This window comes from Lissotriton helveticus, chromosome 9 (assembly GCF_964261635.1).
Source record: "Lissotriton helveticus chromosome 9, aLisHel1.1, whole genome shotgun sequence".
Taxonomy (NCBI): Eukaryota; Metazoa; Chordata; class Amphibia; order Caudata; family Salamandridae; genus Lissotriton; species Lissotriton helveticus.
In genome coordinates, this window is record NC_136070.1 from 19,384,695 (window position 1) to 19,403,587 (window position 18,893).

Consider the following 18,893-nt stretch of genomic DNA (forward strand, 5'->3'; position numbering starts at 1 on the left):
CCAATCAATACTCCACATTACAATCCACCTCTTCCGTGGACCATCTGTTCCCCAACACAACACAATCTGCCTCTCCAGATGTATTATCCCTTCTTCCATACACCACAATCCACCTCTCCAGCTGTGTCATCTGTTACTCCACACAACTCAATCTGCCTCTGCAGGGGTACCACCCGATCCTCCACAATCCGTCTCTCCAGCTGTGCCATCCGTTCATTCTCTCATGCCACAATGTGCCAATGAAGGACTACAGGTACAACAAACTTTTCCAAAACCAGTTTATTTCTAGAGCGTAAAACAAAATGCAGCAAGGGGCGGCAGGTGAGGGCCAGAGAGAAAAGGAAAGGAAACTGGAGTCTAGTCCCGCTCAGCGAGAGCTACCAAGTGCACGTCGATCTCTGCTTCTGTGAGGATCCTGGAAGAAACAAACGGAACATAGATAAAGCCAAGGTATTTATAAAGCCTTGCGCAACACAACTTGGAATACCTGGGCAGAAGACACAGGGGACCCATATATTTATAGAACCTAGCACTGCACAATCAGGAAGAGGTTCAAACCGGACATCAGGGAAACCCACAGGTTTCTAGAGTCTGAGGCTGTGCAACCTGGGAGCGCTTCAAAGCAAACGTTGGTTAATCCTATGGGTATAGAGAGCCTTGAAATAAACAACCTGGGAGCGCTTCAAAGCAAACATTGGTGAAACCCATGGGTATAGAGAGCCTTGAAATAAACAACCTGGGAGAGCTTCAAAGCAAACATTGGTGAAACCTCTGGGTATAAAGAGCCTTGAAATAAACAACCCAGGAGAGCTTCAAAGCAAACACAGGTGAAGCTCTGAGGTCTATAGAGCCTTGCACTACACAACCTGGGAGAGCTTCAAAGCAAACACTGGTGAATTCTATGGGAATAGAGAACCTTGCACTGCCCAACCAGAGTGAGCTTCAAAGCAAAGATTGGGAAATCCCATGGACTTACAGGATCTTGAAATGTGCTGCCTGGAGAGTTTTAAATTAACATTGTTGAATCCTATGGATAAAGAAAAGCCTCTCCCCATGCAACTCAGGACAACTTCAAAGAGGAAATTGGCAAATCCAAAAGGTTCATCACGGCAGTGCAACACTGCAATCTGGGAGAGCTTTGAAGCAAACAAGTGAACCCCATGGATTTATAGATGTCCTGAGTTGCATCTAGAAAAAAAAAACTATTGATTTGTAGGGCGCTACACTGCACAACCTGGAGCCCTTACTTGCAAACCTGTGAATCTCATGTTTAAAGAGCCTCCCACTTCGCAACCTGGGAGATCTTTACAGCAAACCTGCGCACTGCTGAATCGGTGCAAGCTTCAAAGCAAACCAGTGAATCCCTTGGATATATAGCGCTTCGTGCTACGCCGCTCAGGACATCTACAACGTGGACACTGGTGAATCCCATGGGTTTATTGGACATCATGATGAGCAACCCAGGAGAGCTCGAAGAAAACATACGGTTTATAGATCCTCGCGCTTCAGACTCCGGACATGTACAACAAGGACATTGGTGAATCAAATGTGTGTACAGCTCTTCGCACAGCGCAACATGGGAGAGATTTACAGCAAACCTTGGTGAATTCTGTGGTATGTAGAGCTGCATCTACAAAGAGGAAATTTGCGAATCCTATAGGCTTATAGGACCAAAGCTGCACAACGTAGGAGTCCGCAGAAGTAAAACTGTAAATCTCATGTTTATAGAGACCCTCACTTTGCAACCCGGGACAATTTACAGCAAACTTCTTTGAATCCTATGGGTATCTAAAGCCCCGTAACAGGACATTGTAGAATCCTATAGGCTTACAGAGATCCACCATCCGCACATAACACACTGGGCCCACTACAGCTTCCAGTCAGAGCCTGGTAATCCCAGCAGTTTACACAGACCCTGAAGGTGACTGGTTTACACAGCCTGGCGGTGCACAACCAGGGGAATCTTTAAAGCGGTCTTTGGTGAATCTCGTTAGACTTTCAATACCAACTCTTGCTGCTCAGGTTAGAAGAGCTGCAAATAGTACATTGGGAAGCCCGCGGATTTCACACCGCCTAAGCTCACACACGCCTGGATAGCTTCAAATGGGACTGCGGAAACCAGAGCGGACTTCAGTGAACCGCATCAGGTTTATAGGTAACGAAATGCAGCCTATGCCACAAAAGGTTAATATCGGGTAATCGTGAATCCCATAGGTTAATGCACAGGGGTGTTTCACATCCCAGGACACCTATAAGGAAGGTACAGACCCTGCGTATGACCAGGGAGATGTAAAGCCTATATGCTTCATCGCCAAAAGAGTCTCCATAATCGCAAAAGTGGAAGATGCAGTGGAGAAAAGTAAAGATATACTGGGCTATTGCACAGAGGTAACCATTGCAAGTTGAGAAGTGCAGTCACACAATGGGGCGCACAGTACCACACACGTGTGGGGGAAGGAGGGGTGGAGGAGAAGAGTACCACACTACGGGATCACACATTTGTACACAGAAGGGGCGGCCACAGTAATACCAGGGGAATGGGTCAGGGCTGCCTGCAAATGGGAATGTGAGAGCATCGGAGGGATTAAACTCATGCATGCAAACAGAGGCGCAACAGCTGCATGCAAAGAAGCAACAACATTTGCAAGCAGAGACATGTGCGTGTGAAAGTCATGGGTACAGGTGGTCAGAGTACTCAGAGAAATGTCATGCCACTGTTACAGGCAAAGGCAAGAGGCTAGCACTGGAGGTGAAAGGAGGGTCTCCCAGGGAAAATGGCAGAGCAAACATTAGTAAAGCCAACATGTCCTGTCTTCGGGACCTATTGGCTTTGCCAATGGGTTTTAGCCTTTAAAAAAAAAAAAAGGAACAAACAGGTGTTGGAATGTGAAAATGGCCGCATTTTGTAGGTGCCTGCACCACACCTGGTAGGCCAACTAAACATTAGCAATTTTTTCTTCTTCAATTCACCGATTTGAATTAGTAAATATAAAAAAAAGACAAAGTAGTGCACATGGATTTTACACTGCCTCGACCACAGATTTTACACTGCCTCAGCTTGCGCATCCCCATGGATTTTACACTGCCTCAACTCGCCCACGAATTTTACACTGCCTCAACTCGCCCACAGATTTTACATTGCCCCGACCACAGATTTTACACTGCCTCAGCTTGCGCATGCCCACGGATTTTACACTGCCTCGACCACAGATTTTACACTACCTCAGCTTGCGCATGCCCATGGATTTTACACTGCCTCAACTCGCCCACGGATTTTACACTGCCTCAACTCGCCCATGGATTTTACACTGCCTCAACTCGCCCACGGATTTCACACTGCCTCGCCCACGGATTTTACACTGCCTCGACTCGCCCACAGATTTTACATTGCCTCGACCACAGATTTTACACTGCCTCAGCTTGCGCATGCCCACGGATTTACACTGCCTCGACCACAGATTTTACACTGCCTTAACTCGCCCATGGATTTTACACTGCCTCAACTCGCCCACGGATTTCACACTGCCTCAACTCGCCCACGGATTTCACACTGCCTCAACTCGTGCATTTTTTTTTTAAGCGTGTTTTTCAGGGTGGAGGTAACAAGGGTAGGGTGGGGAGGAAGCAACACGGAGCGTTGGGAGGAGAAGCAACAGGTGAGCGAGAAGTAAGGCGCAGGTGGGATGAAGGAACACATAGGGCAGGAGTGAGGGGGAGAAGCAACGGGTGAGAAAGCAACATGGAGCAGGAGGGGGCAAGAAAGTAATCGGAAGGGGGAGGTGGAAATTCACATGGATGAGCGCAACATGGATGGGGGCAGGGAGAAGCACACTGGCAACAAACAGCAACGCAGGGGGAGAGAAGTACACAGGGGAGATAGCTGGAGAACACATACCACGGAATTACCCAAAAGAAAAAAGTAATACACAAGCAGTGGACGCAGAGAAGCCAGTCAATCAAGAGAGATGGTAAAGAGATTGTGTCAGTGGAGGGACAAACACAAGATTGACAGACTAGGAACTAATAAGAAGCAGGCGATTGAGAGTGACAGGGAAGGCACACCAATAGCTGGACTCCAAGGCGCTCAACGTGCTTGTATGTCTCGTTACCAAACAGTACGGTCTCTACAGGGTCTAGTAAGCTCGACCTAAAAAGGAGCATCTTAAAGCAGTGACTGACAGGCAGACATGATGCGGAGTGGACTGCCACGGATCCAATGGGCCCACCAGAGACCGTCATTGCAAGCACTGCAGACGCGCCCTGGAACCGCCAAAGTACCAGAGATTAGCAACTGCTGAGAAGCGCCTGGTCCAGTCCCGAACAAACACAAAGACAACCTGGCAAACTGGACTCACCTGAATTTGGGGTTTTCCACTGTTACTACGCCCACCTCCAGCTCTGAGGGCTTGAAGTCGATGGACAGCACTGTAGACAAGCAGGTGATTGCAGTCTGAAAACCAAAAAAAGAAAAGTGAGGGAAAGGGGGGAATTTGCTTTTAAACGATTCAAACTCATGGCTGCTAAGGCGTCTCAAGGACTGGCTGGGGGGAGCAACAGGTCTTTACTAGGCCTGGGCAGCAAATTCAGTTCCGCTCGCGGAATTTGGGTAATTTTGCGGTCTGCGGAGAACGCAGAATTGCCAAAAATTCCGCAATCTGCAGAATTTATTGCTTGTTCGCGCTTTCAAAATGCGGGTTCGCAAGATATTTCTCCCCGAGCACGCAAAGAGCGTTCGCGAACAGGAAAAAAAGCATCGCGAACAGGCAGAACAAGCAATTCCGCGTGTTTGCAGAATTTTTGCTTGCTCGGAGATTCACCATTTCACAGAGCTTTGCGTAGCGCGACGACGCAAATTCCGGCCACCCCTAGTCTTTACTCGCTGCACCTTTCACAGCACATCCATCTCCATTCATGCCGCCTTGCAGCGCTACCAGCGCTTCAAAATACTGTTTATAAGCACTGGGTAGTTCTAGCTGCTAGGCCCTGAACTCAACCAGGCAGCCCCACTCCTTCCCACAGAGACCCCCTCCTAACCAGCTCTATCCCAGGGAGGGACACAGCGAAACCCCCCTAGAAATCGGGTGACATCACTACGTACGGAGATGCAGGGTTCGCCTTAACAGGATTGGTACTCCTGTCTTCCAAACACAAACCATACGCTACTGTGGTGTGTCTGGCAGGCTCGAACACACAAGGGTTAAAGCTTTCTTCAACTAAATATAAAACGCTGGTGGGAGACAGATCTGAGCACTCACTCACTGCTCCTCACCTGGACAACAGATCAGCTGCACTCACTTACCGCTCCACACCCAGACAACAAATCGGCTGCACTCACTCACTGCCCCTCACCCGGACAACGGATCGGCTGCCCTCACTCACTGCCTTCACCCAGACAACGGATCGGCTGCACTCACTCACTGCCTTCACCTACACAACGGATCGGCTGCACTCACTCACTGCCTTCACCCAGACAACGGATCGGCTGCACTCACTCACTGCCTTCACCCAGACAACGGATCGGCTGCACTCACTCACTGCCTTCACCCAGACAACGGATCGGCTGCACTCACTCACTGCCTTCACCCAGACTACGGATCCGCTGCACTCACTCACTGCCTTCACCCAGACAACGGATCCGCTGCACTCACTCACTGCCTTCACCCAAACGGATCGGCTGCACTCACTCACTGCCTTCACCCAAACAACGGATCGGCTGCACTCACTCTGCCTTCACCCAGACAACGGATCGGCTGCACTCACTCACTGCCCCTCACCCAGACAACGGATCGGCTGCACTCACTCACTCATTGCCTTCACCCAGACAACGGATCCGCTGCACTCACTCACTGCCTTCACCCAAACAACGGATCGGCTGCACTCACTCTGCCTTCACCCAGACAACGGATCGGCTGCACTCACTCTCTGCCTTCACCCAGACAACGGATCGGCTGCACTCACTCTGCCTTCACCCAGACAACGGATCGGCTGCACTCACTCTCTGCCTTCACCCAGACAACGGATCGGCTGCACTCACTCACTGCCCCTCACCCAGACAACGGATCGGCTGCACTCACTCACAGCCTCTCACCCAGACAACGGATCGGCTCCACTCACTCACTGTCCCTCACCCAGACAACGGATCGGCTGCACTCACTCTGCCTTCACCCAGACAACGGATCGGCTGCACTCACTCTCTGCCTTCACCCAGACAACGGATCGGCTGCACTCACTCACTTCACCCAGACAACGGATCGGCTGCACTCACTCACTTCACCCAGACAACGGATCGGCTGCACTCACTCACTGCCCCTCACCCAGACAACGGATCGGCTGCACTCACTCACAGCCTCTCACCCAGACAACGGATCGGCTCCACTCACTCACTGTCCCTCACCCAGAAAACGGATCAGCTCCACTCACTCACTGTCCCTCACCCAGACAACGGATGGGCTGCACTCGATCACTGCCCCTCACCTGGACAACGGATCGGCTGCACTCACTCACTGTCCCTCACCCGGACAACGGATCGGCTGCACTCACTCACTGCCCCTCACCCGGACAATGGATCTACTGCACTCACTGCACCACATCCCGGACATCGGATCTGCTGCACTCACTCACTGCCCCTCACCTGGTCAACAAACACCCATTCACACCCTCCTGCACATGCAGGAGCGATCACTATTTAAGGAGGACTTGTGGGTTTTCGTCCCGCGAACCCGGCTGGCCACACCGCACAGCCCCCGATGCTGCAGCATGGAGCCTTCCAGGGCCGGTCGCGCCGCACAGCCCCCGATGCTGCAGCATGGAGCCATCCAGGGCCGGCCACGCCGCAGAGCCCTGATGCTGCAGCATGGAGCCTTCGACGGCTGGCCACGCCGCACAGCACCCGATGCTGCAGCATGGAGCCTTCCACGGCTGGCCACGCCACACAGCCGCCGATGCTGTAGCATGGAGCCATCTAGGGCCGGCCACGCCGCACGGTCCCAGATGCTGCGGCATGGAGCCATCCAGGGCCGGCCATGCAGCAGAGCCCCAGATGCTGCAGTATGGAGCCATCCACGGCCGGCTGCGCAGCACCCGATGCTGCAGCATGGAGTCTTCCAGGGCCGGCCGCACAGCTCCCGATGCTGCAGCATTGAGCCATCCAGTGCCGGCCACGCCGCACAGCTCCCGATGCTGCAGCATTGAGCCATCCAGGGCCGGCCGCGCCGCACAGCTCCCGATGCTGCAGCATGGAGCCTTCCACGGCTGGCCACGCCACACAGCCGCCGATGCTGTAGCATGGAGCCATCCAGGGCCGGCCACGCCGCACAGCTCCCGATGCTGCAGCATTGAGCCATCCAGTGCCGGCCACGCCGCACAGCTCCCGATGCTGCAGCATTGAGCCATCCAGGGCCGGCCACGCCGCACATCTCCTGCAGCTGCAGCATGAAGCCTTCCAGGTCCGGCCGCGCCGCACAGCTCCCGATGCTGCAGCATGGAGCCTTCTAGGGCCGGCCACGCCGCACAGCTCCCAATGCTGCAGCATGGAGCCTTCCAGGGCCAGCCACGCCGCACAGCTCCCGATGCTGCAGCATGGAGCCATCCAGGGCCAGTCACGCCGCAGAGCCCCCGATGCTGCAGCATGGAGCCTTCTACGGCTGGCCACGCCGCACAGCCGCCGATGCTGTAGCATGGAGCCATCCAGGGCCGGCCGCGCCGCACAGCCCAAGATGCTGCAGCATGGAGCCATCCAGGGCCGACCATGCAGCAGAGCCCCAGATGCTGCAGTATGGAGCCATCCACGGCCGGCTGCGCAGCACCCGATGCTGCAGCATGGAGCCTTCCAGGGACGGCCGTGCCGCACAGCTCCCGATGCTGCAGCATTGAGGCATCCAGGGCCGGCCACGCCGCACATCTCCTGATGCTGCAGCATGAAGCCTTCCAGGGCCGGCCGCGCCGCACAGCTCCCGATGCTGCAGCATGGAGCCTTCTAGGGCCGGCCACGCCGCACAGCTCCCGATGCTGCAGCATGGAGCCTTCCAGGGCCAGCCACGCCGCACAGCTCCCGATGCTGCAGCATGGAGCCATCCAGGGCCGGCCACGCCGCAGAGCCCCCGATGCTGCAGCATGGAGCCTTCTACGGCTGGCCACGCCGCACAGCCGCCGATGCTGTAGCATGGAGCCATCCAGGGCCGGCCGCACAGCCCAAGATGCTGCAGCATGGAGCCATCCAGGGCCGGCCATGCAGCAGAGCCACAGATGCTGCAGTATGGAGCCATCCACGGCCGGCTGCGCAGCACCCGATGCTGCAGGATGGAGCCTTCCAGGGCCGGCCGCGCCGCACAGCTCCCGATGCTGCAGCATGGAGCCTTCCAGGGCTGGCCGCGCCGCACAGCTCCCGATGCTGCAGCACGGAGCCTTCCAGGGCCGGCCGCGCCGCACAGCTCCCGATGCTGCAGCATTGAGCCATCCAGGGTCTGCCAAGCCGCACAGCTCCCGATGCTGCAGCATGGAGCCTTCCACGGCCGGCCGCGCCGCACAGCTCCCGATGCTGCAGCATTGAGCCATCCAGGGCCGGCCACGCCGCACAGCTCTCGATGCTGCAGCATGGAGCCTTCCAGGGCCGGCCGCGTCCCACAGCTCCCGATGCTGCAGCATGGAGTCTACCCGGGCCAGCCACCCGGCACAGCCCCCGATGCTGCAGCATGGAGCCTTCCAGGGGCGGCCACGCCGCACAGCCCCCGATGCTGCAGCATGTAGCCTTCCAGGGCCGGCCACGCCGCACAGCCCCCGATGCTGCAGCATGGAGCCTTCCAGGGCCGGCCACACCGCTCGTTAGGCGCCCGCACTGAGCGTGCAAGTGCCTACACGGGGATGCAAGATACAAGATCTTCAATTTCCGCAAAATGAGGCCTCGCAAGATAAATATGCAAGCCACCAGTATTTCTACAGCGCGGCTTCCGGTTAGGAGCAGCAACGGGGCCTGAAGACCCGGGTCAAACACCACTGGGTGTGAGGGAAAAATTTGCACCTTCCACTACAGGAGTGTGCACACCCAGGCTCTCAGCACACACGCACACAGTCTATTCACACACTCTGGGATGGATTGGGAGGGGGGGGGGCACAAAGGTGCACCTTTCACTACAGGAGTAAGCACACCCAGTCTATTCACACACTGGGATGTTGGGGAGTGTGGGGGGGGGGGACAAAGGTGCACCTTTCACTAAAGGAGTGTTCACACTCAGGCTCTCAGCACACACACCGTCTGTTAGACCTGTCAGCCCTAGGGTGGTCTTTCCCTATTTTTTTCGCCCTTGCCTAATTATTCCCACCTTCTTTTTTTGTTGGCCTCAGGTCTCCGCGCACCTTCCCATTGCTATCCAATGCTAAGGTGCAGGTGCTCTCTACTTCAAATATGGCTGCCATAGGCCCCTGCTACTGCAGCGTGGTCTTTTTGTGTAGCACCCTAGTTGCCAGGAGCTGGCTGGAACCCCTAAACATTGTTGCCATTCCAGCCTGCCTTGCCTGCCCATAGTTAAAGTAGGGAAGCTCCTGGAACCTTCTAGAATAGGGGCGGGGTCTGCTTTTGCCGCCTCAGAGTGGTCACCTGACCTGGGCATATATAAGAAAAGGAGGGAAAGTGTACAGTCAGTTGGAGCATCCCTGACCTGGGGGACCCTACGCAGGAGACTTAGGCGGTAGGGCCTAGTCAGAAACCTATACCACTGGGGGTGACAGGGTTTAGGCGCTGCCCACCAAGCTGTGTGAGGAACACTGAACTAGCCCACTGATCTGGCCCAGCGGGGGGAACCCAGGGACCACCCGCAGTGACCTGCTGAGGAATCCTGTCAGCAGCCTTCAACTCAACCCCCCCCCCCCCTCTTCTCAAGAAACCAAGAATCTGCTTCCACAAAAAGGGTGCCAGAACCACCAAGAAGAAACCAAACTGCCCACAGGACTACTGGGGATCAACCAGGTACCGGCACTGTATCCACACTGCGCTCCCCTGCTCAACCTGTGTCCCCCCGTGTGGCCTTGATCTGTTTCTGACTGAACTGAGCTACTTTCTAAGCGCTCCCTACTTAGCGCTAGCACCCATGATCTGCCACTGTCGTGTGGCCTGTCCTGCCTAATTGCCCCTCAAGCGCTTTCTTGTATGCCACCTGAGAAGCGCTGTAATTTTGCCTCGAGCGCTCACCTGCCGGCTACTGTGAAGCGCTGATGTTGACGAACCTGTGAGGAACTTCCAAGCGCTCCCCTTCCCCGCGAGGCGCTGCGAGGACCGAGCGCTGTGTGCCCCGAGGAGCGCCTATCCGGCCGTCATCTGCCCGCCCCCCCCCCCCCCCTCGGCGTCCCCCGGTGTCAGGAGAGGGCCGCCGCAGTGTTGCTGTGGGCCGCGCATGGCCCAAGAGAGCGATCCGACGAGGCGCTGTCACCCAGTGCGCCTAGGGGCCTGAATCACTGCCGCAGCCCAGCCCTGATCGTGCAGAGTCCCCGCGCCGGCCCCCGGAGCCTTGGGAGGGCCGCCGCGGACTTCAACTAGGCCACACTAGGCCGCAAAGCCTGAAGCCGGGAATCTCATCACGTGACGGGGGTGCGTCTTGGACTCCGCCCCTGCCGCGCACCCATTGGCCCGTTGTTGACGCGCCACCGCAGGCCGCACTGCTATTGGCGTTGCGGGCGCACCTCCTCCCTGCAGCCAGTGATTGGTCCTGGGCCCAGGGAAGCCTCGGGAGGCCCGGGACCAGGAGAAAAGCCAGCGCGGACGCTCCGGAGCCCAAGTGCCCCCACCTGCCGACGCAGCCCCCAGGAGGCCTACCAAAGAAGCTGAGGCCCCCCCTTTCGTCGGCAGCCGAGAACCCCCGCAAGGGCTCCGTGAGAGCCAAAGATTGCAGGTAAAGTCCCGGGGGAGGGCGGAGGACTAGAGTAGAAGCGGGGCCTCCCGGGAGCGAGAAGGAGGCCCCGAAACCGCCCTCCCCCCCCCCCCCCTGGGAAGACTTGCGACTGGTCCCCGTGGGCTCCAATTAGCCCCCTACCAGGAACCTGAACTGGGCCAGGACAAGCCTGCCAGGCCCCTGAGCTGGGCCAGTACCATTATAGGATCCTGTGCTTCCAGGCCAGGACCTGCACTGGGTTGGAAACGAGATGTTCATTCCTGCTCAATGAGTTGGGTGTTCCCATTTAATGAAATGTGTAGTCCTGATCCATGAAAAGCTTATTCCTACTGGAAGTGATTCCTCAAATGTTTATTCTGGCCTAAAGGAACGTTGGTTTACCTGAAAAGGTGGTAGTTCTTGCCTAATGAATTGATCCAGTTTTACCTGATGAAATGTTGATGCAGATCTAATGAAATGCTGGTTTTACATGATTGACATGTTCCCTTCGCTCCCCTAATGGAATGTTCTGAGGATTGCTACTGTGATTATTGATTTGCTTGTGCCTACAGAAATGCTGACCCTGATCTAATGAAAGGTTTTATTCTTGCCTAATGAGCGGTCATGCCAGATTTGTAATGAAATGTTTAGCACTGCAAAAGAAGCTTTTTATTCTCGTGTAGGGGGATGTTGATTAATTGCCTCAAGTGACTTAACGACATGCTTATCTTTGATGAAATGCTCCGTTGAATTGTTTTGAGGAAATGCTTTGATGAAATTGATACTGTAATTATTGGTTACCCTGACTCTGGTCTAGATAAAAGCTTGTTGGTTTTAATCAACCTACTGGTGTGGTGTCAGTCATCGTGTGCGTTTCATCGTCTCAGTGGATGCGTGTGCTGTATGGTCACTTAACACCTAAGCTTTCGGGTGCCTACCTGATCGAGCCAGGCTATCCCCCCCCCCCCCCCAGGGAACTGGTGACCAGCTCAGGCTCTCAGCACACACACACCGTCTGTTGGACAGGCCCCATAAAGGGCTCGCTCCCTCCCCGCATAACAGGGCCCGGGTACCGGCCCTCCAGGTACTACCCGCAGAAGCAACCCGCAACCCGTCCCCCATGGGACGTCTGCTCCCGGGAATCCCTGTGTCCCTGGCCTGGGCCACCGTCAGCACCCTTGCCCGGGCCAGCCGCCATCTTGGACACTGCGCCACGAGGCCGCGTGGCCTCAGCTCAACCCCAACCCCGGGCCTGGCCAGGTCCCGACATCCCGGCACCACCATCCACCCAGGAGGTGAACGGACCACTTGGCGGGTCAATGGGAGTAAGAAGTGTCGATGGCTCTCTCCCGCCAGGTGCCGATCGCCACCAGCCTCCCCGGGCGCTGGCTCCACCCCCCTGCTGGGTGTCTGGACTCCCTCATCCCGGACCTCCCGACCTCCAAGAGCGAGGGTCCGGACATCAAAGAGCGCCAGACCTATAACTGAGGCAGCCCCAGAACAGGAAGGCAGTTGTATCCTGGAGTCGAGAGACACCGAGACGAACTCATCCTTGACGGACTGCTGGCGCTGCCGCAGCCCTGCCTTGTGAACTATTGTCCTGCCTGCTGGCGCTGCCGCGGCCCTCTGCAACCTTCATCCTCGTGGGACCTGCTGGCGCTGCCGCGGCCCGTTGTAACCTTCATCCTCGTGGGACCTGCTGGAGCTGCCGCGGCCCTCTGCAACCTTCATCCTCGTGGGACCTGCTGGCGCTGCCGCGGCCCGTTGTAACCTTCATCCTCGTGGGACCTGCTGGCGCTGCCGCGGCCCGTTGTAACCGTCATCCTCGCTGGGACCTGCTGGCGCTGCCGCGGCCCGTTGCCACCTACGATCTCTTCGGGACCTGCTGGCGCTGCCGCGGTCCGATCCGTCCGAACGCCGAGCTCGAGGATTGTGAGCTACCGCCGTTCCACCCCAGTACCCGTAGGTACCAAGACTGTCCCGCTACCCCCTTTTCCCTACTAGAGACTAGAATTGAGAGGATCATCGTGTCCTGACCTCCTTGTATCGTACTACCTTACTTCAAGAACTGCCTATAAAAAGGTGTTAATCTGATCTTCGTGTGGTGTCCATCTGTGGGGGGGGGGGGGAAGTTACTTGTCTGTACGATCGCTGGAGACGGCCCTCACCGGAGGACTCTCCCCTTGTGCTCGGCCGACCCTCCAGGTCCCCTTCTAACATTGGTGTCCAGCGGCGCGATCCGAACCAACGCGTACCGTACAGATAGTAACTCACCCTAGGACTAAACCACAATGACGACCAAAGAGAGCGGATCTGCAGAGAAGTTCCAGATGGAAAAGCTGGAGGAATACAGCCACCGAGAGCTAAAACAATTTTGCATGGACTTAGGCATTGCTACCACCGGGCTAAGCACAAAAGAAGACTTCAAAAACGCCCTAGAGGCCTGGACAGAGACGAATACCGCCACACCCCGGGACCTCGAAGCCCCGGAAGTCAACACCACCCTGACGGAAGAACGGAGAACAGGTCCCTCCCGAGAAGAGATCCAGGAGCGGGAAAAAAATAGACTACACGAGTTAGACTTGGCACGGCTCAAATTAGACGGAGAATTGAAGCTGGCGGAACAAAAAATAAACTTAGAACACTTACGGCTCAGAGAAGAGCGAGAGGAAAAACAGAGACAGAGGGATCTCGAAGAAAAAAGACTGGCATACGAACACGAGTGCAAACTAGCAGAGATAGAAATACGCAAACTGAACAAAAATCTAGGGGTGCCCGAGCCACCGCGCTCCCCGGGTACTACCGAACAGAAGGTCCACATCCCCAAGGATGTGGTCCGAGAATACCACCGGAACGACGACATACAGCAGTGGTTCAAGGCCTACGAGATCGCAATGACGGCCCACCGGATCGCTCGAAGTGACTGGGGAGCCGGGCTATGGGGAAGATTCGTCAATGAGGGCCGTGATGCCCTGCTGCAGCTTCCGGACCATCAAATGACGTCCTATGACCACATGAAGGCCGCCCTCCTCAGTCGATATGGACTTACGCCCGAAATGTACCGCCAGAGGTTCCGCAACTGCACCCGGATCCCAGGTACAACTTGGTTGGAATACGTAAACTATTTCAGCCGAGCCTTCGAGGGGTGGATCAAGGGTAACAACGTAACCACCTACGAACAACTCTTCAATCTCATTGTGTGGGAGCACCTCTCCAACAACTGTTTCGTCGAGCTCAGGCAGCACCTCCTCGACAGTAAATTGACTGACCCACGGCAGCTCGCCACCGAGGCTGACCGGTGGGAGAGCACCCGAGTGGCCCGGAGGGGGCCGAATGAGCAGAACAGAACCAACCAAGGTCACCATCGTCCCCGAGGAGGAGGAGGAGGACAGGGCCGGGGCAGAGACGCTGTCCCGGTCACTCCCGCTAACACCACCCCGCCCCCAGCCGGCCGGGGAAACCCCCCGATGCGCCCGGGGTTCCGGGCCAACATTACGTGTCACCGATGCCAGCGAGTCGGTCACTATGCCAGTGACCCGACCTGCCTGAAGAACCAGGCTCCTGGGCCCCGCCAGGTGGCGGCCGCCGCCCTAGGAGAAGAACAAGTCTCCGAAGACCCTGAAGCATACGAGTCGGAGCAGTTCGAGTGGGAACCTGCCGCCATGACCCTGGCCTGCCTAGGGGGAAGAGACATGGTCCCGCGGACTCCCCTGCCAGCCAACACTCGGAAGTACAGCCAATGGGTGAGCATAAATGGGCGCAAGGCCGAAGCCCTGCGTGACACCGGAGCCAGTGTGACGGCCGTCCGTTGTCACCTGGTGACCCCAGAACAAATCCTGCCAAACGTTCTTTGCCCCGTCCGATCGGCAGACAATTCGGAGAGCCTGTGTCGGATGGCCTGCGTCCCCTTCGAATGGGGAGGAGTGTCCGGCATGCTAAAAGTAACTGTCCGCGACGATGCCCCTGTGGACTGCCTCCTGGGGAACGATCTCGAGAGCTCCCCGTGGGCAGCGGTTGAAAGAAGAGAGCACCTGGGGATGTTGGGTCTCCCGGACTGGGCGTGCCTGACCACCCGGTCCATGACCACCCGCACCATCCCTAGACCGGAAGAACCCGAATGGCCAGTACCTCCTCCCCCGATCGCTCCCGAAGAAGACTCCATCCATACCGACCACCCGGAACCAACCCCAGAGGGGTCCGCACAGCCCCCCGAACTTCCCGACCTGGCTCAGTGGCGCCAAGAAGGGGGGCCCACCCAAGAACAATTCCGGCAGGAGCAAAAGACCTGTCCCTCCCTCGAGGGACTGCGACAGCAAGCGCTCGCCCAGGGCCAAGGAGACACCACCGGGGCCCACTGGGTTTATTGGGACAATGATCTCTTGTACAGCGAGCAAAGAATCGCAGAGCTGGGGGCCGGTCGAGTGCTGGTGGTGCCCCTCCACTTCCGAGACTTCCTGTTGAACTTGGCCCATGATGTCCCCCTGGCTGGGCACCTGGGGCAAGACCAAACCTACCACCGCCTGGTGACTCACTTTTTTTGGCCAAAAATGAGAAATGACGTCTCCAACCACTGCCGGTCCTGCCCGACCTGCCAGGCCAGCGGGAAGAGCGGCCGCAAACTCAAGGCACCCCTACAACCATTCCCCGTGGTGACCACCCCGTTCGAAAGGGTGGGAATAGACATTGTGGGGCCCCTGGACCCCCGAACAGCACAAGGGCATCGCTTCATCCTGGTCCTGGTGGACCACGCCACCCGCTATCCTGAGGCGGTCCCCCTTCGGACTATAACAGCCCCAGTAGTGGGTCGAGCCTTAATGGGGATCTTTTCTCGAGTGGGCTTCCCCCGGGAAGTCGTCAGCGACAGGGGTACGAACTTTATTTCAAAGTATGTGAAATCCCTCTGGCAGCAGTGCGGGGTCACTTACCGATTCACCACCCCCTATCACCCCCAGGGAAACGGACTGGTTGAGCGGTTCAACCGCACTCTCAAGGGGATGATCATGGGGCTAGAAGAACCCCTACGCCGCCAGTGGGACGTGCTACTACCGTGCCTCCTCTTCACCTACCGAGAAGTCCCCCAGAAGTCCCTCGGCTTCAGCCCCTTCGAACTCCTGTACGGACACCCCGTTCGCGGGCCTCTCAGCCTAGTGAAGGAGGAATGGGAAATGGCCCCCCTAAAAACCCCTCCAGACATCTACAAGTACCTCCTGACCCTCCGCAATCAGACCCGGCGATTCAGGGAGATCACCAAAGCCAATCTTGAGGCCAGTCAAGAGGACATGAAGAAGTGGTACGATCAACATGCCTCCTCCATCGAGTTTGAACCGGGTCAGCAGGTATGGGTGATGTCCCCCATCGAACCGTGTGCCTTGCAGGACAAATGGACGGGGCCCTTCAAGGTGATCGAGCGCAAGAGCCCCGTCACCTATCTCATCGACCTGGAGTCCCCCAGGAACCCCCTCCGGGTTCTCCACGCCAACAGACTCAAACCACACTTCGCGCGCTCAGAACTCAGCCTGCTGATGGCTACCGACAGTGGCGCAGAGGGAGACTCCGAGCCCCTCCCTGACCTACTGAGGACCCGTGAAAGAGATGGTTCGGTGGACGGGGTCCGACTCTCCGAGGCCCTGACCCCGGAGCAGCGTCAAGATTGTCGGGCCCTCCTGCTGCCGGTCGCAGACCTGTTTTCTCTCACACCCGGAGTCACCTCCTGGTGCCTGCACGACGTGGACACTGGGGACAGTCCTCCTGTCCGACACCGGGCGTACCGAGTACCGGATCGGGTACGTACCTGCATCCAAGAAGAAGTCTCCAAGATGCTCGCCCTCGGAGTCATTGAACCTTCGGACAGTCCCTGGGCCAGCCCGGTCGTCCTGGTCCCCAAGGCCGTGGCCCCGGGCACCCCACCTGAGCTCCGATTCTGCATCGACTATCAGGGTCTGAACGCGGTCATCCGAACCGACGCTCACCCTATCCCCCGAGCAGATGAACTAGTCGACCGCATGGGGGCAGCCCGCTACCTAAGCATCTTCGACCTGACAGCGGGCTACTGGCAGATCGGCCTCACCCCCCGGGCCCAAGAACGTTCCGCTTTCTCCACCCCGGATGGGCACTACCATTTCAGAGTGATGCCATTCGGCATGAAAAACGCTCCAGCCACTTTTCAAAGACTGGTGAACCAGGTATTGGCGGGCCTCGAAGAATTCAGCGCCGCCTACCTGGACGACATCGCGGTATACAGCCGCCACTGGACAGACCACCTCCGAGAGGTCCTGCAGGCCCTCCAACAGGCCGGCCTCACAATCAAGGCCAGCAAGTGCCAAATCGGCCAGGGGTCCGTGACCTACCTCGGACACCAAGTGGGGAGCGGTCTGGTGGCCCCCCTTCAACTCAAGGTAGCTGCCATTCAGTCCTGGCAACCCCCCGAAACACAAACCGAGGTACGAGCCTTTCTGGGGCTCACAGGATACTAGCGGCGGTTCGTGAAGGACTATGGCAGCATTGTGGGGCCCCTCACGGAACTCACGTCGAAGAACCACCCAAAAAGAGTCAACTGGACTTCCGACTGTCAAGCGGCCTTCGAGAAGCTGAAGGCCGCCATGTGCACCGCTCCTGTGCTCCAGGCCCCCGACTACAGCCGCGAGTTCATCGTTCAGACCGATGCCTCCGACCATGGTATTGGGGCCGTCCTCTCCCAACTGAACCCCGAGGGAGTCGACCAACCAGTGGCCTTCATCAGCAGACGCCTACTGCCCCGAGAACAGCGCTGGAGCACTATTGAGCAGGAGGCCTTCGCTGTAGTGTGGGCCCTCAAGAAGCTCCGGCCTTACCTCTTCGGAACCCACTTCCGGGTACAAACAGATCGCCCCCTGCAATGGCTAATGCAAATGCGGGGGGAGAATCCCAAACTATTGCGGTGGTCCATCTCCCTGCAGGGGATGGACTTCACTGTAGAGCATCGCCCTGGTCAAGACCACGCCAACGCGGACGGCCTGTCCCGCTTTTTCCGCCTCGACGAGGAAAGTCCCCAAGAGGATGGGTGACTCTCCCCGCCTTCAGCTGGGGGGGGGACGCATGTTGGACAGGCCCCATAAAGGGCTCGCTCCCTCCCCACATAACAGGGCCCGGGTACCGGCCCTCCAGGTACTACCCGCAGAAGCAACCCGCAACCCGTCCCCCATGGGACGTCTGCTCCCGGGAATCCCTGTGTCCCTGGCCTGGGCCACCGTCAGCACCCTTGCCCGGGCCAGCCGCCATCTTGGACACTGCGCCACGAGGCCGCGTGGCCTCAGCTCAACCCCAACCCCGGGCCTGGCCAGGTCCCGACATCCCGGCACCACCATCCACCCAGGAGGTGAACGGACCACTTGGCGGGTCAATGGGAGTAAGAAGTGTCGATGGCTCTCTCCCGCCAGGTGCCGATCGCCACCAGCCTCCCCGGGCGCTGGCTCCACCCCCCTGCTGGGTGTCTGGACTCCCTCATCCCGGACCTCCCGACCTCCAAGAGCGAGGGTCCGGACATCAAAGAGCGCCAGACCTATAACTGAGGCAGCCCCAGAACAGGAAGGCAGTTGTATCCTGGAGTCGAGAGACACCGAGACAAACTCATCCTTGACGGACTGCTGGCGCTGCCGCAGCCCTGCCTTGTGAACTATTGTCCTGCCTGCTGGCGCTGCCGCGGCCCTCTGCAACCTTCATCCTCGTGGGACCTGCTGGCGCTGCCGCGGCCCGTTGTAACCTTCATCCTCGTGGGACCTGCTGGCGCTGCCGCGGCCCGTTGTAACCGTCATCCTCGCTGGGACCTGCTGGCGCTGCCGCGGCCCGTTGCCACCTACGATCTCTTCGGGACCTGCTGGCGCTGCCGCGGTCCGATCCGTCCAAACGCCGAGCTCGAGGATTGTGAGCTACCGCCGTTCCACCCCAGTACCCGTAGGTACCAAGACTGTCCCGCTACCCCCTTTTCCCTACTAGAGACTAGAATTGAGAGGATCATCGTGTCCTGACCTCCTTGTATCGTACTACCTTACTTCAAGA

The 18,893-nt window shown here is 57.5% G+C and overlaps 1 protein-coding gene across 1 annotated transcript in view; it reads right to left on the minus strand.

The window, feature by feature from the left end:
• Nucleotides 1–264: 264 nt before the first annotated feature.
• PSMA6 (proteasome 20S subunit alpha 6) overlaps nt 265–18,893 on the minus strand; it is a 91,547-nt gene continuing 72,918 nt past the window's right edge. The window contains exons 6-7 of the mRNA XM_078659365.1: nt 4,356–4,450; nt 265–415 (exon numbers count right to left, since the gene is read on the minus strand). Coding sequence (XP_078515491.1) covers nt 358–415; nt 4,356–4,450 — 153 coding nt within the window. The 3' untranslated portion in view covers nt 265–357. The remainder of the gene's footprint in view (nt 416–4,355; nt 4,451–18,893) is intronic.